The sequence below is a fragment of the Bos grunniens genome, chromosome 28 (genome assembly GCF_055505025.1).
Source record: "Bos grunniens cultivar Pamir isolate PY7600 chromosome 28, Bosgru_T2T1.0, whole genome shotgun sequence".
NCBI classification, from domain to species: Eukaryota; Metazoa; Chordata; class Mammalia; order Artiodactyla; family Bovidae; genus Bos; species Bos grunniens.
The window spans coordinates 3314477-3338059 of record NC_141192.1 but is presented as its reverse complement, the minus strand read 5'-3'; the positions used below and the strand labels follow the sequence as shown (position 1 = coordinate 3338059).

General features: G+C 51.0%; 1 protein-coding gene and 1 long non-coding RNA gene across 28 annotated transcripts in view; one reads left to right on the top strand and one right to left on the bottom strand.

Annotated features, from left to right (window-relative positions):
* ARHGAP22 (Rho GTPase activating protein 22) overlaps positions 1–23583 on the bottom strand; it is a 179292-nt gene that overhangs the window by 19805 nt on the left and 135904 nt on the right. For 16 of the 27 annotated variants that reach the window (XM_086381243.1, XM_086381231.1, XM_086381237.1 and 13 more), the window contains one exon: positions 15917–16045. In XM_086381243.1, the coding sequence (XP_086237369.1) occupies positions 15917–15992 (76 nt within the window). In that variant the 5' untranslated portion in view covers positions 15993–16045. Of the gene's footprint in view, positions 1–2440; positions 3787–4298; positions 6908–15868; positions 16046–23583 lie in introns of those variants that run through there. The other 11 variants (XM_086381244.1, XM_086381233.1, XM_086381227.1 and 8 more) reach the window with 4 other exon arrangements.
* Positions 3783–6951, top strand: LOC147342751 (uncharacterized). The gene is made up of 3 exons (XR_015156612.1): positions 3783–4051; positions 6403–6508; positions 6624–6951. It is a non-coding gene; the product is annotated as an uncharacterized LOC147342751 (long non-coding RNA).

Sequence of the window (23583 nt, the reverse complement as noted above, 5' to 3'; positions counted from 1 at the left end):
TGCTCCTTCTACGGCACACTCAGGGCTCAATCACGTGCGCCCAGCAATGAGCCACATGGGTCCACATGTTCCTGTTTAGCTAGGCAGAGGTTTGAAACATGTTACTTCAGACTTTTATACTTTATAAAAGATTCATATAAAAAAATCTGGACCATATAAAATATTTTTTATTCATATAAAAAATCTGGAAAAAATTCTTCTCTTAAAAGAATCCACAGATCTGGTGGTACTAGGCCAGAATTTCCAAACAGTCACGCTGACAGAGTTCAGTGGCCCCTCTGTCTTTCTGGAGAAGGAAATGGCAGTATTCTTACTGGAGTAAGAATTCCTAATACAGTATTCCTACTCCAGTATTCTTGCCTGGAGAATCCCATGGACAGAGGAACCTGGCAGGGTATACAGTTCATGGGATCGCAAGAGTCAGACATGACTTAGCACTATCTTTCTTTCTCTTCTTTCTGCCCTTCTGATAGCCCATGTATCTGCTAATTCTCCACAGTCCCCACCATCCCCTACTGCCTCACACCCAGTCCACATTTCACTCCTGCAGCTTTGCCAAACACTCACCTCTTTTCACAGCACAGACTTCCCCACCAGGCCCTGGGTCAGAATGAAGTAGGAGAGGGGCCCTGACTCACAGAAATGGGAAGTCAGGCCTGTTGTGACCAGAGGCATCGGCTACAACCTCAAATAAGCAGGCACAGAACATACAGGGGGAACGGCCCTTGAGCAGAGCGTCCTTAGGAAGGGCTGGAGCCAACCTGGCCCTGCACCTTGGCGCCCACATCCTGCCTCCCTCCCTACTTGGGCATACACCCTGGCCCTTTCACTTCCGCTCTACCCACTACTCGAGCATCTTGAATACGTCTGCTCTCCTGCTGCCTGGCCTGTGCAGAGGACATCTCTTCCCTGTTCACTCTGTGCAAAATTCTGGTTAGCCATTGAGATCAGCTGTCGCAAATCCTTTCTTCAGCACGACCACAGGGCTCTTGGGCTCCCTCTCTGGCCCTCTTATCACAGACCATGCGAAGACACTTGCCTCTGCCTGGTTCCCCACTGGGAACCAGCCCCTCTCCCCAGTCCTCAGCCACTGCTGGGCTTGGAGAGGAGGTCAAGGAGTGCTGAGTGAAGGAAGCTGAACACATAGCCCAGGACTGTCCACCATCCAGAGTTCGTGCACTCAGCTTCCCACCCTTGGCTCACAGGTAACTAAAGGCCACAGTCTGGGAAGAGAGACATGGAGGAAAAGAACTCTAAAATTCTCTCTGGAGAGTCACAAAGCCTGGGTAAATCTATCTAGCCTCCTCTTGGCCCCAACCCTTTCTGCTCCCCAACTGCCTGTTCCCAGGACATCTGCTGTCCACCTGTCCACCGGTCCATCCATCCTTCCATCACTCTTGCGCCTGTGCCCCACCCTGTTCTAGGTCTTAGAGGGTCTCAGATCTGCCCAGAGGACTAGAAACGTAAATACCACCACAGGCTCCTCTGCTCAAACCCCTTCTTGCCTCCCTCCTCCCCACCCAGGATAAAACCTAAACTTGGCAGGCAGACGGACAAGGGCCTGCCTACCTCCCCATCAGATTCTGAGGCGCAGAGGAGCCTGGGCCAGGCAGAGAGCAGCTGCTGCATGGCCAGCCCCGCCGTCTATGCGGTCACACAGCTCCCATGTCTCCGAAGCCCTTTTTCAACATCATCTCAACCATCACCCACCCCTCCCACCCTGGTGAAGCTTTCCAGACTATTCCAGTCCCCTGAACAGGGCTATGGCTGTGGGAAGTCCATAGGGTCCCAGGTGCTTCTAAACAGAGGTGATTTAGAGGAGAAGGGGATATCAGGACTGGGGCCTAATAATGAGCAACAGATAGCCAGGAAGGCAGGGGTTGGGGTCTGGGGGGCATGCATGAGCAGACATCCCCAAGGCAGACCTGGGTGGGGAGGTCTGATGAGGACCCTGGGGTTGGAGGGTGCGTGTGAGAGAGTATGAGTGAAGAGGCTGGGAACGTGGCAGTCCCGGGTCCTGGCAAGGACCGTGACCCCTGGTGAGCACTGGACTGACCTCATACAGGCCTCAGGGGCTCTGAGAAATGACGAGACTCCCCCAGAGGCCCTCCAAGTGCTGAGCCTGGTGAGAGTGCTAAGTTAAGGATAGGGGTGGAGAACACAAGAGGCAGATGATGCTCAAGGCTGAAGGCCATGGAGACAAAGATTCTGAGGCTGCACCCACACATCCTAAGCCACCGTAGAGTGAAGTGGCCTCCCTCCCTAGACCTCAGTTTCTCCATCTATAAAATGGGGACGATGACACTTGTCCTTGGGGGTGGCCCCAAGGCCCTGCCCCCAGGCACCACCAGGCCTGGGGCTGACCCCACCTTGCCAGCAAGGCAGAGTGGAGCCTTGCATCAGACCTTGTTCAGGCTTTGGGTGCAAGCTGCCCCCTTACCTTGAGGGCACATCTCCCTTGAGGGGGAGATGCTCCCGGAGCTCCATAGCAAAGGATGGTTCCAGCTCCACCTCCCAGGGCTTTGCTCCCGCCTTCCTCCTGCTGGAGGCACCCTGCACTCAGGCTACAGACCTGGCCTCCCTCAGCCAGGGACTTCCCCACCACTCCCCTTGTCAGGGGCTCTTGGGCAGAGCCTGGCAGGGCCTGGGACGGCTGTGCTGAACTTCCTCAGCCCTCCTGGCATGTCTCATGGGAGAGCCTTGCCAAGAACCAGCTCTAATAGGTCTGTTAGATCCCTGGAAACCCAGCCAGCCAGCATGCGGGTTCCTCGAGGTCCCAGCCCACGCTCTTTACAAAGCATCAGCTCTGCCACCGGAGAGGAAGCTGGCATGGACCTCTGGATGAACCTGCTGACGGGTTCAGAGCTGGGCCGGGCCTCCCCTCCTGCCAGCTGCTCCCTGGCAAAGCCTGGCCCTCACTCCCCTCTCCCCAGCATCCCATGCAGGGGCAGGAAGGCACAGGCCTAGCACTCAGCTGACTCAGATCCCTGTCCTGGGTGACCTTGGGCACGTCCTCAATAACTCTGAGCCTGTCTCTGCCATGTCACAGGGCTGTCAGTAACTGTGGAAGAGCCTAATGCACTGGGCACATGGAAGCAGGTGCTTGATCAAAGTGGGCATCTCCTGACCCAGGAGGGCCAGCCCAGGACTGGGTGGGCTTTGCCTGCCCTGGGAGCCCAGCAGGAAAGGGAGACAGCCGAGATTCCCTCTTGGAGCTGATCTCCAAGAGACTTCAGGCTGGCTCTCTCTAGTAAAGGGGAGAGCATATAGCAGAGAGACGCAATGAGGAAAATAGTTATTAAATTCTCTCCAGAGATTCACAAACCCTTCCTGTTCTCTGCGCCCCTCCCCAGGACACCTGCCATCCTCCCTGCATGCAGCCCATGGTGTGTAAATCCACTTTCCGTCGCTCCCACACTGTGCCCATGCGCACTGCCCTCCTCCAGGGACTGTGTGCGTGCGCAGTCGTTCCTGACTCTCTGCGATCGCATGGACTGTAGCCTCCAGGCTCCTCTGTCCACGGAATTTTCCAGGCAAGATTACTGGAGTGGGTTGCCATTTCCTACTCCAGGGGATCTTGCTGACCTAGGGATCGAAGCCGCCTCTCTTGTGTCTCCTGCCTTGGCAGGCAGATTCTTTATCACTGAGCCACTTGGGAAGCCCCCTTTAGCAGCCTCAAAGCTGCCCTGAACAGCTGTAACAAATTGGCTGGGCTGTAACCAAGTCTAAACAACCAACAGGCTGAAAATCAGCCAGGGGAGAGAAATACAAGGAGTGGCTAACATCTCAGGGTCTTGTTCTGCCCAGGGCAAGCCCATCCTGAGGGCAGAAGTGACTGCCACCTTTCTGGTGTTAACCAGCCCCCAGGCGTTGGGGACTTCCTGAAGTCTGGAGAGGCAAAGGTGGGCTGAGCAGTGGACTTGAAGTTGGCAACCGAGAGCTGGCATCCTGCCTGCTTCCCTCAATAGTGGTGATCCTTTGCAAGTCCCCGTGCCCTGGAAGGCTAGGTTCTTCATCCCTGCACGGGGGCTGCCCACCACCCGGGCGAGAGGTAGGAGGAAGCGTCCCAGCTCTGTCTCTTCCCCTCAACACGCGTGCTCGCTCCCCCAGCCCGGCGACCGGTTCCGCCGCGGCCCCCTACCCCTTCCCGCAACCGACCCGTCTCCCCGCTCCCTCCCGGACGCCCCGGCTCAACGCTGTCCTGGCACAAGCGCAGGATCGGGGTCCAGGCGCGCAGTCGGCCTGGGACGCAGCTTCCACTCGGCTTCGCGGGGCGCCCGTCCCCCCTCCCGCGCTACCTGGGGCGGCCGGCGCGCAGCAGGCGGGCAGGCGGCAGGGCGGCCGCGGGCAGGCGCGGCACCCTGAGGAGGCCCGCGCGGCCGGCATCAGGCCCATGGCGCTCCGGCGCGGCGGCGCGGCAGGAATGCCCGGCACGCGCGCAGGTAGCGTCTTGCCCGCCGCCCGCCCCGGGCCCGGACCCTGGAGCGAGGGAGGGAGGGCCCGGGACCTGCGAGTTTCTGAAATGCTGCTCCTGGAGTTCAGACTTCTGATCCGCTTCTTCTAACGCTCGATGTATGAAGAAGTGCGGTGTACAGCACCGTAGGAACACTAGCAACTCCCAATGATCCGCCCCTTCTTCCTAAAGGACTCGCCTTAGGAGCTTCCGCTCCCAGCAGAATGGAAGGCAGGTGTTCCAGGTGGAGGCAACGGAGGCTCAGGGAGGTCAGGTGACTCGGTTTGGGTCAAGCAGCGGGATGAGTGCTGAGCCTGATCTGTAACAGGGCTGCCGAACGCGGAGATGGTGTTCTGGGCTCCAGCCCTCTGCCCTGCCGAGGGGCCAGCGCCCCAATGCCACGGAGGGTGCTTAGGACTTAAGTTAAGCGTCCTGTGCAGTCTGAGCAATATGAGTATTAATGTCCCCATTTTACAGATGAGACAGCTGAAGCTCAGAGAAGTTACGTAATTTTCCTAAGGTCACACAACTAGTAAGTGACAGATCTTCAGTTCAAACCTATACTGTCTTTTTGCAAAGCCTGTGAACCCAGCGAAAAAAGCCCACAGTCCCACACTTCCAAGGGTGCAAAGTGTGAGCACTGACATGGGTGCACAGCCTTCACCAGGAGGGAAGGCGGACAGAGAAGCAAAACTGGGGCCCTGAAACACCAGAAGAAGGAATGCAGATCCCCAGGGTTCTATGGGAAGAAATCTGTAAGGGAGGGGCTTAAGGCAGCCCTGGGGGTGGAAGGGGTGGGGGCTCATCTGAAATAATTGTGTTAAACTGCTAAATTTGTGACAGCAGCAATTGGAAACTACCACAATGGATTTTTTTGCATTAATTTTCATTCTAAAAAATTACAATAAAATATTCATTTTGATTGGAGTTTTCTGGTGTCCCAGGCCAGTGACGCCCACTTGTCCTGGTCCTGACACTAACGCGGGGTGCGGGCTGAAGTCCTCCCAGGCGCTAGGAATGTGTGGACGGGTTCCTTCAGTGTTCTTCCCTCCCAGAGTCCAGGGAAACATAAAGGTGGGAAGGGCAATTCATGGGGACAGGGGCCATAAGTCAAGGAATATCCTGCCCTAAATCTGCCCCCCAAAGCCTGGGGCTCCCAGGGCCCACAGTCCGCAAGGTCTGATCAGCTCTGTCCACATTAGAGAGAGGTCCAGGGATTTCCCCGGTGTTCCAGTCGTTAAGACTCTGCCTTTCAATGCAGGGGATGAGGGTTCAATCCTTTGTCGAGGAACTAGGATCCCACATGCATCGAGGCAACTAAGGCCAAATGCCACAACAGTCCTGATGCACCTAAATTAATTAATTAATTAGTATAAAATATAAAGAGAAAGGTCTGAGGGCTCAGTTGGGGCACCTGCTCCAGGAGCAGGGGGCCCTACCAGTTAGGCTGACTGGCCCTGGTGCTGACTTGCTTTCTCTTATCTGAGCCCTGGTGTTCCCACCTGTGTGGTTAGAGTTAGACTGGCCAATCTCTAGGAAACCCCGTCACCTAACTTCCCTGTGCCTCCACCCCCCACATTCCCAGGTGGATGGAGGTCTGCAGCTGCCTCCTATTTAGAAGGCTCTAGACTCTGGTGAGCACTGCCGTAATGAACTCTAGGATAAACCCTGGCTAGGTCAACACCCATGCCACCTTGTGGGGCTTTTTTTATCCATGAGGCCGGGAGTGAGGGGTGGGTGTGCAAAGATAGTTATGAAGCTTTCCTCTTGGGCCAGGACCAGGGAGCTGAGAGGCTGGGGGCGGGAGTCCTGTCTTCTCACATCAACAATGGTGACAGGTGACCTCTTGAGCTGGGGTGGCTCTCGTTTCTGCACAGGGTCCAGTCTCTTGGGGACTACCTCTGTCCTCAGTCTTACCTCCCTTTCCCTGTCCCCATACCACTTTTAAGACAAGGCAGATCCAGAGGCTATGGTGCCTGGCAACAGAGCATCTTTGGATGGGCTCAACCTGAAGGTCGGCTGTGCCTGCTCTGAACCCTGCTGTGTGCTGTTAAGGCAAGTTGCTGAACCTCTCTGGGCCCCCGGCCCTCTCTATAATCTAATTTTGATACAATAAACCCCTGTCAAGAGTAGCGAATGGCAAGCATGAGATTACTTCCTTTTTCCTCAGACTGACGTGGAAGACCAAGGCTGTCTGGGAAGAAACTGGGAGCCAGTGAACCCAACCACAGGGCACCCCGAGCGGCCCTGGCATCCGACTCTTCCAGAGCCAGCATCCAGCCCCAGGGCTCGGAGCTCCAGCAGACCTGCTTATAGTGCCGGCCTCCTGCTTACTCCTCTGGGACCTGGACAGATTACCTGGGCCTCCCTGCTGCTCAGGCTCCTCACCTTAAAAGGGGATATAGTGGGTGGGACTGATTCCAAAGGGCCACTGTGAGGGTCAGTCGGGGTTGCAGAGCCCACCACCAGGACACGCTGAATAAACACCAGCTGTTCTGGAGAGTGGCCCAACCTCGCCCCTGTGGCTGGCAGTCGCCAGGACATCACACAGTGTTGCTGGCAACACTCTTCACTGGCCTCAGCTTAGCAATGACCACGACAAGCTCTTTTTAGCCCTGGGATCCGAGCTCTTAGCACACAGGGGAAGCCAAGCAGGCCCAGTTGCAGGGGCATTTCCACCACAGTTGCTGGGACGGAAGGAGGACACAGTGAGCCAGCAAGGTGGGCAAAGGGCAGTTAGTTGAGCAGTTAGCATCCTGAGTATCACAGGAAGCAGTGGTGAGCAGCCCCTTATAAATCACCCTCGCTGACTTGCCAGGCTCTCCCAAGATAAGGCAGCAGCTCCTCCACCTTGTTCCCCTGGTAAACCGCCCCAGGCTCCCTGGCTGCAGATCAGTGGGGTCTGCGGCTGGGGCTATTTCCCCGGTGGGGATCTAAGCCTGCAGACTCCCGGGGCACCGCAGGTGAGAAGCCTTGAGGGCTGCAGGAGAAGGAGGCCAAAGGCTGCTGTGTCCTGATCCTTATACTTGTGAGAGAACTGATCTGGCCTCTGCGAGCTTGGGGCTGCATGGGTTCAAGGCCTGTGGGGGTGATTCCTCTTCCACTTGACATGTGGTCCCGCAGGGCCCACCAGAACCGGCCCAGGGTACCAGAATCAGGCTTAAGTGCCCCCGTCTGCTGGTGCAGTGACTGAAGCCCAGCCCGGGTCAGCAACAGCCGCAGCTTTCTCCTTTTGGAGAGGCTGCCAGGGAAGACCCAGGCCCACTGGTTTGGTGGGTTAACATTCAGTGGAAATGGAGATAAGATGTTCTCTTCCTGAATCTCCCGGGGAGCTGGGATCTGGAGTAAGTAGTGCTGGGCAGAAGGCTCCACCCTGCCAGCCTGGTCTGGGGCCAGTGACCTTTCATCTTCAATCTGTGCCTTGAGGGCTTCCATTTGGAGATATCATTCCAGCAAGTAATGACACAACCAGCTGGCCTAACAAGGATGCTTTGTGTCTCTGCAAGTTGTCCTGAGGCTGGATTTTCTCCATGTCAAGTGTCCTGCCCCGTGGCCTCTGGGAGCTGCCTCTGTCCCCTCCTTCCCTCCATGATTTCTGAGGAATCCAGGACAGGACTGTCAGCTCTGCGGGGAGGGGCCGGGGAAAGCCTACAGAGGCCTGTGAGAGTCACATACACGCCGAGGTGGGGCCGGCATGGGAGCACAGGTCTGATGGCCACGGCAGGCCTGCGGCCTGGCCCCTCGTGCCCCTCCTCAGTATGGAGCTGGCACTCTGGGCAGGGACACCATTCCCAGGCCAGGCTCCTGGCACCAGGACTGCTGCTCTGTGCTGCAACCTGTAAGGCTGAGACAGCTTCTGGGCTTTGCTTGGCACTGCCCGCTGGGTAGGGGGGGCAGTTACTATGCCCCTAGTTACTGAGCTGCGAACCCTGGTCCTCAGACTCCTGCACCCACTGCCCACTCAGGGTGCCTGCAGTGAGCAATGACGAGCAGGCTCTGCAAACTCCCCTGTGCCCCAGTGGAGCTGCGGTTTTGCTGCGTTGTCCCAGACCTGCTCTGGGCTGTCTTCCTCTCTCGCTTAATTCCAGTTCTTTCTGGCCGCTTGATCAGACCCCTGGGTGTTCAACTTCACTGCTCCTTCTCTCTCAAACCCACATCCAGGAGATCTTGTAGGTCCTGTTTTCAAAACAGATTTGGAATTTGCTCCCCTTCACCACCACCCACCATAGGGGAAGTACTCCTGCTTACTGCCTACATTACTGCAAGTAGACCCCTGGCTTCCCCTTGACCCACTGTGGTCAGCAATCAGAGCTGCCCTTTTAACTATTTATCAGATCACATCCTTCCTCTGCCATCAGGCTCCTTTCATCCTCCCTGTCCCTCACTCCTTCAGCCCACCTGCCTGTGCGTGGGTTCAAGATCACATCAGGACTCTCTGCTGCTGCCTGGGTCTGACACATACCACCCTACATCCTCCTGGCTCACTTTCACAACCTCTTCAAGGCTTTGGGTGTCACTCTCTCGTTAGGTCCGCCCTCACCATTGTGTTTTCTTGTTGTTCAGTTGCTCAGTCATGTCTGACTCTTTGTGACCTCGTGGACTGCAGCATGCCTGGCTTCCCTGTCCTTCATCATCTCCCAGAGCTTTCTCAAACTCATGTCCATTGAGTCAGTGATGCTATCCATCCATCTCATCCTCTGTCATCCCCTTCTCCTCCTGCCTTCAATCTTTCCCAGCATCAGGGTCTTTTCCAATGAGTCAGTTCTTTATGTCAGGTGGCCAAACGGCTCTATTTTTTTCTTACTGTAACACTCACCACCTTCTAACACAGTAGTTCTCAAAATGTGGGCCCTAGACCAGCAGCATCAGCATCACCTGGGAACTTGTTAGAAACAAATTCTAGCGACTTAGAAACAGGTTCCCAACTCTCAGTCTCACTTTACAAGCCTTCTCCTGGGTGGTTCCAATGAGAACAATTGTCCTATGTGCTGGAGAGCATAGAATGGAACCTCTGTCTGACCCCTGTGGGGTGCCCGGCCTGCACATGGCAGATGCTCTATGTTAAATAAATAGAACTATTCAGTACTGAGACTGCCGGGCACTTTGTATCCATTTTCTCTCTTAATTCTCATGACAATTCTGCAAAGACGATGTTCTTTTTCCCATTTTGCAAACAAGAACACAGAGAGAGTAAGTGGCATGCCCAGGGTCCCACAGCAAGCAAAGGGCAGAGCCAGATCACACACAGCCCACAGCCTGATGCCAAGACCTGTGCTCACTCTGCCTCCTTCAATACTTCAGCGCAAAAGGCTTTGCTAATAAGCACTTTCCTACGCACATAAGACACACTTTCAAGTACTTGCTGGCTCTCTCCAGATAACCAGGCAAGACAGGACTCACCCACGAGCACTCACCAGACGCTGGGTGACTCTGGTACTCCATGACTCCTTTCTCTTCCCTTTTATAGAGAGCTGGAGAAGGCAATGGCAGCCCACTCCAGTACTCTTGCCTGGAAAATCCCATGGGCGGGATTGGGACTGGTAGGCTGCAGTCCATGGGGTCTCGAAGAGTCGGACACGACTGAGCGACTTCACTTTCACTTTTCGCTTTCATGCACTGAAGAAGGCAATGGCAACCCACTCCAGTGTTCTTGCCTGGAGAATCCCAGGGACTGGGGAGCCTGGTGGGCTGCCGTCTATGGGGTCACACAGAGTCGGACACGACTGAAGCGACTTAGCAGCAGCAGCTGGGAGGTACTGCCCAAAAGGGCCTCTTGGGGGGCCATGTTGCTAGAGCTGGGCCTGGAAGTCCAGAGGTTCAGTGGGGAGTGAGGCCCTCTTCACATTGTCAAGTCTTCTGATCCATGAACGTGGGCTGCCTTTCCCTTTATTTAGGTCTTCAATTTCTTTCAAGAATGTCATTTTCAGAGTACTAAGTTTTGTACTTATTCGTTAAATTTATTCCTTAGTGTTTTGTCTTTTGGATGCTATTATAAATGAAGTTTTCTTAATTTCAGTTTCCATTTCCTCAGTGTAACTGTATAGAAGTACAGCTTGCTTGACCTTGTATCTTGCAATCTTGCTGAATTTTTTATTAGATCTAAAATAGATTTCTTAAGATTTTCTATATACGAGATTATGCCATCTGCAAATAGATTACTTGTTTCTCCTTCCTAATCTGGATGCATTTTATTTCATTTTCTTGCCTAAGTGCTCAGCTTGAATGTCTAGTACAATGTTGAACAGAAGTGGTAAAAGCAAGAATCCTGTCTTGTTCCTGAAAAGCATCCGGCTTTCTCCATTAAGCATGATGTTATCTGCAAGTTTTTATAGATGCCCTTTAGCAGGTTGAGAAAATTCCTTTCTGTCTCTAGACAGTTGAGTGTATTTATCATAAAATGCTGCTGCTGCTAAGTCGCTTCAGTCGTGTCTGACTCTGTGCGACCCCAGAGACCGCAGCCCACCAGGCTCCCCTGTCCCTGGGATTCTCCAGGCAAGAACACTGGAGTGGGTTGCCATTGCCTTCTCCAATGCATGAAAGTGAAAAGTGAAAGTGAAGTCGCTCAGTCGTGTCTGACTCCTAGCGACCCCATGGACTGCAGCCTACCAGGCTCATCTGTCCATGGGATTTTCCATGCAAGAGTACTGGAGTGGGTCGCCATTGCCTTCTCCGGATTTTATCAAATGCCTTTTTTGAGTTGATTGAGATGATCATGTGGTCTTTGTCCTTTATTCTACTGATGCATCACATTAATTAATTTTCAGATGTTCAACCACTCCTGCATTCCTATGATAAATCTCGTTTGGTCATCATGTGTAATCCTTTTATAAATTGCTGGATTCAATTACTTTTGTATTTTGTTGAGGAATTTTCCATCTATATCCACAAGATGTTGGTGCTCAGCAGTTCTTCTCCCTCACTGGCACCATCATTGCTGTTTCGTCTCCCAACTTAAAAAAATAAAACTCTCTTTGCCTGACTCCCCACTTCAGCTACTGCCCCATTTCTCTGTTTCCCTTTACAGCAAACTGCTCGAAAGAGTTGGCTATGCTCACACATCAGTTCCCCTCCTCTCATCCTTTCTCATGCCCGCTTCATCTGGCTTTACCCCCAGGACTCCACCAAAACCCCCCTTGTCCAAGTCACCAGTGAGCTGTGCCCACCACCTGCTCTCCCCTGGTCAATCTATCAGCACTTCATAGACGCTTCTTCCTTAGGGGGTCTCTTCACTCAGCTCAGGAACCACAGTCACTCCTGGCTCTTCTCAGCCCCCGTGCTGACCCCTCCTCTGCTTCCTGTCCTCCTACTCGAGGGGAGCTCAGGGCTCAGCCCGGGTCCTCTGCTGTCTCTTCACTGGCTTTGTGATGTCTCATCCAGACTCATGGCTTCAAAACCCCATCTATGTGTCAATGGCTCCCAAATTCCCTTTCCAACCCAGTCCTCTCTTCTGGTCTCTAGCCTTAACTGTCTAACTGCCTATTTGATACCTAAACTTGAGCCTCTAACAGGTACCCCAGACTAAGTCCAAACTGAACTCTCTATTTTCCTTCCAAACAACTGCACTTTCTCTTTTCTCTCTTGTCTCAGTTAATGACTAATCCATCCTTCCAGTTGGCTTAGATCAAAACACCTTGGAATTACCCTTGACTTCTCTCATTCTCTTACACCTTTCAGCCTTTCCAGTCAGGGGGTCTATTGGCTCTACCTTTAAAATACATCAAGAACTCTATTATTCCTCCTCAGCAGTGCCATCTGGAGCCAAGCCACCATCATCTCTCACCTGCATGATTGTATAATGAGCTCCTAACTGGTCTCCCTGCTTCTGTCTTTGCGTCTGTCATCCATTCTCGACACAGCAGCCAGAGGGATCCTGTTGGAACCCCAGTCAGACTCGGCCACTGCTCTGTTCAAGACCTGCCAGTGGTGCCGCCTCAGCAGAGTCATCACTGTCCAAGGCCCTCCTGATTTACCAGCCCTGCCTCCTCTCACCAGAGTCATCACTGTGCAAGGCCCTTCTGATTTACCAGCCCTGCCTCCCCTCACCAGAGTCATCACTGTGCAAGGCCCTCCTGATTTACCAGCCCTGCCGCCTCACCAGAGTCATCACTGTGCAAGGCCCTCCTGGTTTACCAGCCCTGCCTCCTCTCTCCCCTCCACAGCTTGCTCCAGTCACACTGGCGTCCTTACTGCTCTTCCAACATGGACACCCCTGCCTCTACTTTCAAAACTCTCTGCCCAGATATGTGTGTAATCGCCCTTTCATCTCCGTTAGTCAAATGTCGCTACACACTGAACCCTCCGTCACTCCCACTTGCCCTCCCCATCCCAACTAGTGTGCTGTCTGTTTTCTTTCCTAGAATGTGTCTCCACAAGGGCAGGGACCTTGTCTGTCCTACCCACTGCTGTGACTCCAGCCCCTAGAACACATCCTCCAACGAATGACTGGCTGGTTCAATGAATGAATGCCCAGACAAGAGGCACTCTATCAAGGCCACTCCTGGGCAGGCCATCAGCAGTAACCAGCTGCCCTGACCCACTGGCCAGCCCCATTTTCTCTCTGGGGCAGCCAGGCTCTCCCCTGCCTGCAGTAGGCATGTTGCCCATTTGTGCCTGTCAGAGGTGGTCACTTTCTGCCAGAACAAACACGCTTGAAAGGGTTCACAGCCTCCGTTATTAAACAGTGAAAGAAGGGCTGATCCCCTAAGCCTCCTTTGCAGGGGAACCCAGGCTAATAACAGCTTTGCCAGGAAACCTGCAGAGGCGGATGAAGCCCCCCCTTTGAGAGCCCACACTTGCCTGGACATGTCTGTCACCGCTAACCCCTGGGATTTCTGCGTTTCCTCTATGCTTCTGGTCGAAAGGAGATAAACACCTTAGATGGCGGTTCCTGTTTAAATTCTTGTGAGTTCTTCGGCACACTGCACTGCCTGAGAAGTCTGTAAACGCTGGGGGGAAGAAGGCTGGGGGAGGGGCAAATCTGGATTCTATGTGGGATTCTGCAAATGGTCCCCATTTGGCAAGCACAGAGACAGACGGACAACACGTGTGTACAGGGAGTCAACACACCCTGAGGACAGGTAGACCCTGTGTGGTGTGAGAGTGCCCTGATGGGCTGGGACAAAGCACAGCTTCAGAGGTCAGAACAACTCTTTCATTTCTGCTCCTGACTAGCTCTGTCATCTTGGGCAAATTATTTAGCCTCTCTGACCTTCAGTTTCTCTCCTTTCTTTGTTCTATTTAGTTTTTGATTTTTTAATATAGTGAAATATGCAGACATTCAAAAAGTATTTAAAGCACATAGCCACAGAGATGCATAGTATTAAAAATGCACACCTGCGTAACTAGGCCTGCTATCTTGACTTTACAGCATTCATCTCTTTGTTTTACTTTATATTTCTTGCTGCCTAATTATTTGGCCATAAATAGCACAGTTTCCCTCTGCCCTATTTTCTAAAAATGTTTATTTTTATTATGCCCCAAGGCATGTGGGATCTTAGTTCCCCAAGCAGGGATTGAACCTGCATGGAAGCTCTGGATCTCCAAGGAAGTTCTATCTTTCTGCCCTGTTTTTGACTTTATATAGATGGAATTGCTGCCCTAGTCTCACAGTATGACTTTAGAGTTCATGCATATTGTTGGCTGGAGCTGTAGTTCATTCATTCTCACTGCTGCAGAGTTTTCTGTTGTAAGAACGAATCGTTTCTTTCTCCACTGCATTGCCGATAAACTCGTGGTGCTTTCCGTGACTCATTCAAAGAGCCCCTTGCTGCCCAAGATCACGGCGACGTCCTCCTTTCCCTAGTGCTCAAAGGCGCCACCTGAAAGTCCAGCTGCATAGGCGTCTTCTCTGGGTTCTATTTTCTTCCACTGGGTCACTTTCAACTACCTTGCACCAAAAGGAGCCTGTATAGGCTGCAGAAGTTCCTGGGTGCGCTTGAGTATTCCCAGGCCATTAAACTGGGGCTGTGGGTCAAAGGCGCCATGATCACCAAGGGGCAGGGAGGCCACGGCTACCAGGGTAGGGCCCACTTAGGAAGCCCCCAAAGGTGAGCTTCTGCCCCGGCCTGGATGGTGCATCAATCAAATACTATGCAACATGGAGAGAGAGGATGTTCATGGCTCATGTGGTCAGGACACGGCTGGTCCTGTCTCCATACTCAGTGGCAAGTTGGTGGCCCCAGCCCAGCCGAATGGTGATCCTTTCTAAAAACGCTTTCCATGGTGACTGCATAGGGACACCGGCCTACAGAGACAGCACCTGCACAGCTGGGCATCACCACTGCTTTCTGTGCCCCAAGTCCAGGCCTGTGGCACAGCCTGCAGCCCCATCTTCAGGACAAGTCTCAGCTGGCCATTCTCCACGTCTCCTCCATTCCCACTCATGCCCAGGCCCGCATCCTTGTCAGATGAGTCTCAGCCTTGTCTTTCCATGGCCCACCCCTCACACGGCAGCCAGAGGGTTCTTATAAGTCAAATAGTGTCTGTCTCCTGTTCAGAGCTCTCCCTGGTGTCCCATCAATTTAGAAGGAAACCTGAAATCCCCACTACATCCCCAAGGCTTCAGGTCCTCCATCTTCCCATTCTGACTCCTCAGACCCTCTGATCTTCCTGAGAGTCCTCGTGTTTCCACGGCCCTTTCCCAACCCTTCGCACTCACTGGTCCCTCTGCCTGCATCTCTTTTCCATATCCTAGGCTTTCCCGATGGCTTCACTAAGTTGGCTTTATAAACAACACTTGACATAGCATCCCTCTGTCCTTCCATGGGCTCTACTTGGCTCCCTTCATTTCTCCCCAGTGGACATCATGAAGTACCTTTACTTGCCTATCGTCTGTCTCTCCCAGCACAAGGGAAGCGGGAGGGGAGGGGAGAGGCACCCTCTGGTTTAATTCTTAGCACCTGGAATACCACTCCATACATTACAGGCACCCAATAAAAGTGTAGAATGAAGGAGCAGGTGAGTAAATGGCAACTTTTGTTTTCAGGTCAGGTCCAGGGCTGTGTAGGCCATGCAGGGGCCACAAGTCGCAGCAGAGGGAAGGACTTGGTACCTCACCGTCCAATATGACCCTGAGCGCCTACTTCTGACCTCAGACACACCCGACACTCAGCAAGGATCTGCACACAGGCAAGCACACACAAACCACAGCACTTTAGGTCAGAAGAGGGCACGTTTTTGAAAAGTGGCCCAAGTCTCCCCTGCCAGAACCTGCATGGTCCACCAAGCGGTGACTCCTGAGGGCCGGCAGCAGAAAAGAACACCACCAAAAAAAAATAAATAAATAAATAAAAAAGAAAAGAAAAGAACACCACCGCCTGTCTGTCTGCTGCCACAGGAAGCATGGGACTCAGCTAGCAAGTCCTGAGAGAGAGAGGGGTCTTGCAGGCTCGGTGTGGGGCGGAGGGGCATGATTACCTGAAGGCAAGGGTTCTAGAGGGTGAGCATGCGCGCTACGGGCAGTACCTCGGCCAAACGGGGCCCAGATGACCCGGCGGATGGCCTGCACCCAGTCTTCCATGTCCCGCTGGGAGCTGGCCATGAGCAGGAGCGCCTCGGGGTTGGCCGGCACCTTCTCCCGCTCCCCGGCACCACCTGCAAGACAGAGAGAACGGGCTTACTGCAGGCACCAGGCAGACACGGGGTGCCTCCCCCACAGGGCTCTCTCCGGCCAACGCCAGTTGGCTGTCATTCCCTGGGGTGTGAGACGGCTGTCTCTCCAAAAACCATTCAGCAGCAGCTGTGCTTTCTGGTTCTATATTTGCACATCTTCACACCTCGCATATCTGTCTTTGGGGCCCTCTTGGGTTTCTGCCTTAGCCTTCTTGGTTATTTTTCCCTATTATTAAAATCATCCTGGGGTACTATTAGGAAAAAGCATGCAGATTTGACAGCAGCCCAGAGAAGTTCAGATGCCAGAGGAGCTTCAGTACGTATTTTGTTTAATTCAACTTTACACATCTTTAAACCCTGCTACATGTCACTATGTGGTTTTAACATGGGCTCTGACATCACAGCCTGCTCTCCCATCCCTGAAAACAAGGCCTGATTCTTTACATGTATTAAAGTAACAGAGGGAATTCTCTGGCGGTCCAGTGGTTAGAATTTTGCATTTTCACTGACGGGACTCTGCGTTCAACTCCCTTTAAGAGAAATAACATCCTGCAAGCCATGCAGTGCAGACAAAAAAAAAATTTTTTTTAAAGTTACCGAGATGATATTAAACCAGGATGGAGCAAATACTCCACCTGTCCCCACTCACAGCTAGATACTGGATTATTATCCAAAGGCAGAAAGATAGGAATGCCCAGACAGTTTTTAATGAATTGACTTTTTCACTCCAGTACTCTTGCCTGGAAAATCCCATGGACCGAGGAGCCTGGTAGGCTGCAGTCCATGGGGTCGCTGAGGGTCAGACATGACCGAGCGACTTCACTTTCACTTTTCACTTTCATGCATTGGAGAAGGAAATGGCAACCCACTCCAGTGTTCTTGCCTGGAGAATCCCAGGGACAGCAGAGCCTGGTGGGCTGCCGTCTATGGGGTCGCACAGAGTCGGACACGACTGAAGCAACTTAGCAGCAGCAGCAGCAGCACAGTAGCTCCAGAGGTCCTTGAGTTTTCATGTGCAAATGAATTAATTTTGGAGATATACCTAAAACAATTTATACTGAACTGAGGTCTATAAAGTATAGGCAATTTAAGGGATTTTCAAGAATAATCTTATCCTTATGGCCCATCCCATAACATATAACTCACCATTACTTGCTAAGGTCCCAGAACCTCAGACCCTAAGTGGGTTTATCTGCTGATGGGGTGAGTCCCAGACATCCCTGTTCCCAAGGGAGTGGGATGACAGGAGAGCCGTGAGACCCAGGCCATTCCTTTCTGGAACCCGCAGCCCAGTGATGGAGACCAGACAGGAGTAAGTGAACCAGAGCATATATGACTCCTGATGAACAAAGCTGACACACATCTGTCCGTCCAGGATTCTTTCATCTTCACAATGACCCTGAGTGAGGTACCGTTACTATTTTCATTTGACAGGCAAGGAAACTGACGCATGGAGTGACTACGGAACTTGTCTGAACTCACACAGCTAACACGTGGCCCAACCAGTCCATCCTAAAGGAGATCAATCCTGAGTTTTCATTGGAAGGACTGATGCTGAAGCAGAAGCTCCAATACTTTGGCCATCTGATGCAAAGAGCTGACTCATTGGAGAAGACCCTGATGCTGGGAAATACTGAAGGCAAAAGGATATGGGGATGACAGAGGAAGAGATGGTTGGCTGGCATCACCGACTCAATGGACATGAGTTTGAGTAAGCTCCAGGAGTTGGTGATGGACAGGGAAGCCTGGCGTGCTGCAGTCCATGGGGTTGCAGAGTCGGACACGCCTGAGCAACTGAACTGAACTGAATACATGGCAGAGCCTGGGATTCAAAGTCCCGAGCTCTGAGCTCTGATCCAGCCCGTGCGCCTGTCGTTTCCCCATGAATGAGGCAGCCCGCTGGGGCCAGGCTGACGGTGGCCAGAGCAAGGCCGCTGAGGACTGGGGAAACCGAGGGGGCTGCTCTGAGGGCTGGAGCCTGGGATGAGATGCATCCTTGCTGAGGCGACACCACATGTGAGGCCTGGAGGCAGGGTAATGGGAAGGCGGGCCGAAGGGGCCTGCAGAGCCTAAAGCTCAGGGGAGTGGTGAGCCAGGGTCCTAGGATGCCTCCTGAGCCCTTCGGGACACACACAGGAGTCCGACTCCTTTGGGCCCAGGCAGAATGCAGAGGCGGAGAGGAAGGGAGCTTGCAGCAGAGACAGCAGAGCCTGGAGCCCAAGAGACAGTGAGGGCCAATGGAAAACAAAGACGGTAGGCATGGCTGGGGCAGCTGTGTGGTCATTCACAGGGCAAGGGCACCACCGCTGAGAAGGGGGTGGCCCTGCATCTTTAGGACCCAACACAACATGGACTGAGGCAGGGCTGGCTGAGCATGGGGACGGGAAGCGAGGTGCCACCAGGAAGCTTTTCCACGTATGCATCTCTGGAGAAACATCCCAAAGTAACTCAGAAGAAAAGGACCTGGAGATCGACGGCTCCAAGAGTTTGTCGTGGTTACTTGTTTGTCCTAAATGAATACTCAGGTTTGTGTGTAACTGGAATTTCTCATTTTTTCAATTCTTTTTGTCTAAAGAGGGTGACCCACGTCAAATAAGCTCAAAATCTGGCTTTGCCCTACCTGCAGGTTGACGGAGTCTCTTGTGTCCAGTCGCGCCTCTGCCTAGGGTCCTGCTCTCCTGGTGCTCTAAGCCTGCGGGTTTAACTTTTCAAGTATTTGTCATGTGTGTGTATTTATCTATGTGTATTTTGATATAGTGTATTTAACATTTTAAGAAATTGCCATAAGCTGTTCTCCAAAGTGATTGCGTTACTTTATGCTGGCACCAGCAATGTATGAGGTCCAGCTCCTCCAGCTCCTCGCAGCACTTGATGCAGCTGTCTCTTTACTCCTAGTGCTTATAATGGGTGAGTAGGGGTAGAGCATCATGTTTGAAGTTGCATTTTCCAAATGACTATTGATGCCGAGTATCTTTTTATGTACTTAATTGCCATCCATGTGTCTTGTTTGGTGAAGTATCTGCTGAAATCTTTTATCCATTTATTTGGCCGAGGAGGGTCCTAGTCGCGGCCTGCAGGATCTAGTTCTGTGAACAGGGATCGAACCCAGGCACCCTACATAAGGAGCTCAGAGTCTTTAGCCACTGAGCCACCAGGGAAGTCCCTGTCCATTTAAAAAATCGGTTGTTCATTTTTCTTATTGAGTTTTGAGAGTTCTTTACATCTTATATATGCTTATCAGATATACGCTATGTAAATCTCTCTCCCAGTCTGCGCCTTTTCTTTTCATTCTATTAACAGTGTGTTTGTACGAGCAGAAGTGTTCAATTTGGATAAAGCTCTACTTACCAATTTTTTCTGGTTGTGTATCTAAGAAAATTTTGCTTAACCCAAGGTTATAAAAGTTTTCTTCTAGATTTTCTTCCAGAAGTTTCATTTTTAGGGTTTATGTTTAGCCTATGAGTTAGTTTTATAGATGGTGCAAGATAAAGCTTGGAATTCATCCTTTTACACATGGGTGTCCAGTCGTTACAGCACCGTCTGGTGAACAGACTAGCCTCCCACACTGACTGGGGCACTTACACAGGTGATCACATCGCCCGCAAATAAAGACAGTTTCACTTCTTCCTTTCCAATCCGGGTGCCTTGTATTTCTGTTTCGTGCCTAATGCGCTGACTAGATAGAGCCTTAATGCCATGTTGAATAGAAGTGGTAAGAGTGGACATCTTCTCTTATTCTTGATCTTATAGCAAAAGCATTCAACTTTTCACCATTAAGCATATCCGCTGCAGGTTTCTTATTGATGTCCTTTCTCAGGTTTTGCTGGAGAGGATTTTTGTTTTTGTTTTTTAACAGAAATGGATGTTGCGATTTTGTCAAATGCTTTTTTCTCTAGCTTTTGAAAAACCACATTTTATATTTTTAGTTTGTTATTACAGTGAATTATGCTGATAGATTTTCAAATGTTAAACTACCTTTGTGTTCCTGAAATCCCAATTGGTCATCATGTATTGTCCTTTTTATTATTCCTGGGTTCAATTTACTAAAATTTTGTGGAGAATTTTTCATCTGTATTCACAAAGGATATTGGTAGGCTATTTCCTTTTATGTCTTATTTTGGTATCAGGGTAATACTGGTTTCACAGAATAAGCTGGTATGTATTCCCTCTTTTTCAATATTTTTGGAAGAGTGTGTAGAGTTGCCATTGTTTTTAATATTTGGTAGAATTCATCGTCAGGGACAGGGGAGCCTGGTGGGCTGGGGTCGCACAGAGTCTGACACGACTGAAGCGACTTAGCAGCAGCAGCAGCAGCAGAATTCATCATGGGAAAGTTTTAATAACAAATTAAATTTCTATAATATAGATACCTATTTCTTTTGAGTGAGCTTTGTAGTTTGTGTCTTTCAAGGAATTTGTCTGTTTCATCTAAGTTGTTGAATTTATTGACATAAAGTTGTTCAGAATATTTCTTTACTATTTTGTAGTATTTGAAGAGTCTGTAGCCATGTTGACTCTCTCATTTCTATTATTGGTAATTTGTGTCTTCTCTTTTCCCCTAGTCAGTCCCCTAGACGCTTACTGATTTTATTAACCTCAAACAAGAGATTTTTGTTTTACTGACTTTATGTCTTTGTTTTTCTGATTAGCAACGTTTGAAAGGGCTACAGTAAATATTTTAGGTTTTCAGGCCATATGGTCTCTGCCAAAACTACGAACTCTGCTGTGGTAGTTAAAAAGCAGCCACAGACAACATGCAAGTGGAAGGGCAGGGCTGTGCGTTTGTGGACAACTTTGTTTTCAATCAGGGGGAGCCAGTCCACAGGCCCGAATTTGCCAACTCGTGTTGTATCTCATTAATTTACACTCTGATCTTTATTGTTTCTCTTCACCTGTTCACTCTGTGTTTAATTTGGTCTTATTTTTCTAGTGTCTTATGTATTTAGTGTTATAATTGCCCCCTAAATACTGCTTTAAAGGCATGCACAAAATTTGTATATTGTTTTTTTTCATCTTTATTCAGCTCAAAATATCTTACGTTTGGATTTCTTCTTTGACCTATGCGTTATTTAGAAGGGCGTTATTTCCAAGTTTGGGAGGATTTTCCAGAAATTGTTCTGTTACTGATTTCTAAGTGAATTCCCTTGTTTTCAGAGAAGACACACTGTGATGTGTGGAAGGGGAAATGTATGATTTGAACATATTTTGGCTGTACCACACGGCCTGAAGGTCTTAGTTCCTGGACCAGGGACTGAGCCAGTGCACTCCACAGTGAAAGCCTGAGTCCCAACCACTGGACGGCCAGGGAGTCCCCGCGACTACGGTCTATCTTGCTAAGCGTTCTGTGTGCACTGAGAAAGATGCTTCTGCTGTAGTTGGGTAAAGGGTTCTATAAATTAGGTCTAGTTGTTGACTTTTAAAAAAAGTTTACATATTCTTACTGATTTTCTGTCTACGTCTTCTTATATATTTGGTTTCTAAGACTTATTTGGTGGGTCCAGAGTTTTCAGTATAGAGCAAACTATCCCCCACTACTGAGAGAAAACACTTCTGTGCATTCCATGCAATGCCCCAGGAGTGATGAGGTGTTTCAGTCTGGCGGATAGCAACAGGCACTGCTCCCTGCGCCGCGTCCGAGCGCTCAGTGTGGCCCCTAACCCTTTCTAGTGCCTCTCTCCTCGGCCTCAGGGACTTTCCGCACACGCACTCCTGTGCACGTGGCGATGAGCTCCCGAGGGAGTTTCCTCCCCGGGCAGCCCTCTCCTCCCTGGTGCTCTATTCTGAACACTTGCGATGCTCTGGTCTCCCCAGCTGTCTCTCCAACTCACGGAGCCCATTGGCTTCCACCTGGGTTTCCCCTTCCTGCATCACAGCCTGAAAACTTTCCCAGAGCAGTAAGCTAGCGCGTGGTGTGGGGCTCACTTCCTTTGTTTCCCATCTCTTGCGGGGGGTGGGTGTCAACAGTCCTTCACTGCGTAGTGTTTTGAAAGTAATTATCTTAAAAATCATTGTTTCATATTATTTGTCCTTTTGGGGGGGTTGTTTTAGGTGGGAGAGCAAACTGGCCCCATTGCTTCTGCATAGTAGGGTGTATAGAGCACCCCTGGCCTCTGCCCACTACAGGCTGGTAGCAGCTTCTCCCTCCTTCCCAGGTTTGACAGTCAAAAATGTCTCCACATGTTCTCAAATGTTCCTTGGGGGTCAAGGCTGCCCCTAGTTGAGAAGCATTGATATAGAGCAATGAGATCTAGACCTCCTCTGAGCCTAAATGACTACGATCCTACATCTGTAGGCACAATGTGGCTTGTCTGAAAATCATAACTATCTCACCCATCACACCAGCTTCCTCTTGTGCTTCTGTCTTAGTGCTGGGCCTCCAGGTGCCCAGAGCAGAAAATTGGGAGTCACCTGGCCTGTTCCTCCCCTTGTCCCCATCCTGTCCCATACTGACCCCCAATGAGCTTGTCCAGTCTCAGGGCTTTAACTGCCATCCCTAAGCCAACAACTTCCAGACTCACTCTTTCCCTGCCCTCCAGATCCTTCTGTGCTCCCCAGACAGCCACAATGAGATGTCTCCAGGCATCTCCCAAATATGAATTCCATTTCCACATCTGGGACCCCTCCCCTTCCTGGGAGAGGTCAATTCCACCTTCTGGTTACTCAAGTGGAAACCAGACACATCCTTGGCTCCACTCTGTCTCATAGCCATTCCAATGAGTAAATTCTTTTTTTTTTAAATTAATTAATTTATTTTAATTGGAGGCTAATTACAATATTGTAGTGGTTTTGCCATACATTGACATGAATCAGCCATAGGTATACATGTGTTCCCCATCCTGAAGCCCCCTCCCACATGCCTCCCCTTCCCATCCCTCTGGGTCATCCCAGTGTACCAGCCCTGAGCGCCCTGTCTCAAGTATCGAACCTGGACTGGTGATCTATTTCACATATGATAATATACATGTTTCAATGCTATTCTCTCAAATCATCCCACCCTTGCCTTCTCCCACAGAGTCCAAAAGACTTCTTTACATCTCTGTCTCTTTTGCTGTCTCGCATATAGGGTCATCGTTACCATCTTTCTAAATTCCATATATATGTGTTAGTATACTGTATTGGTGCTTTCCTTCTGACTTACTCCACTCTGTATAATGGGCTCCAGTTTCATCCACCTCATCAGAACTGATTGGTGAGGAGAAAAGGGAAGTCTCTTTCACTGTTGGTGGGAATACAAACTAGCACAGCCAGTATTCAGAACAGGGGGGAGATTCCTTACAAAAATGGAAACTGAACTGCCATACCACCCAGCAATCCCACAGCTGGGCATACACACCGAGGAAACCAATGAGTAAATTCTACTGGCTCCTCCTTCAGGACATTCAAAATCTGGCCACTTATCACTGTTCCACCTGGTCCAGGCCATCATCATTTCTCCTCTGGATTATTGGTGTGGTCTTTAGACTCCCTCCCTTGCCCCCAGCAGCTTGTTTTCAGTATGGCAGCATAGTGGCCCGGCCCAA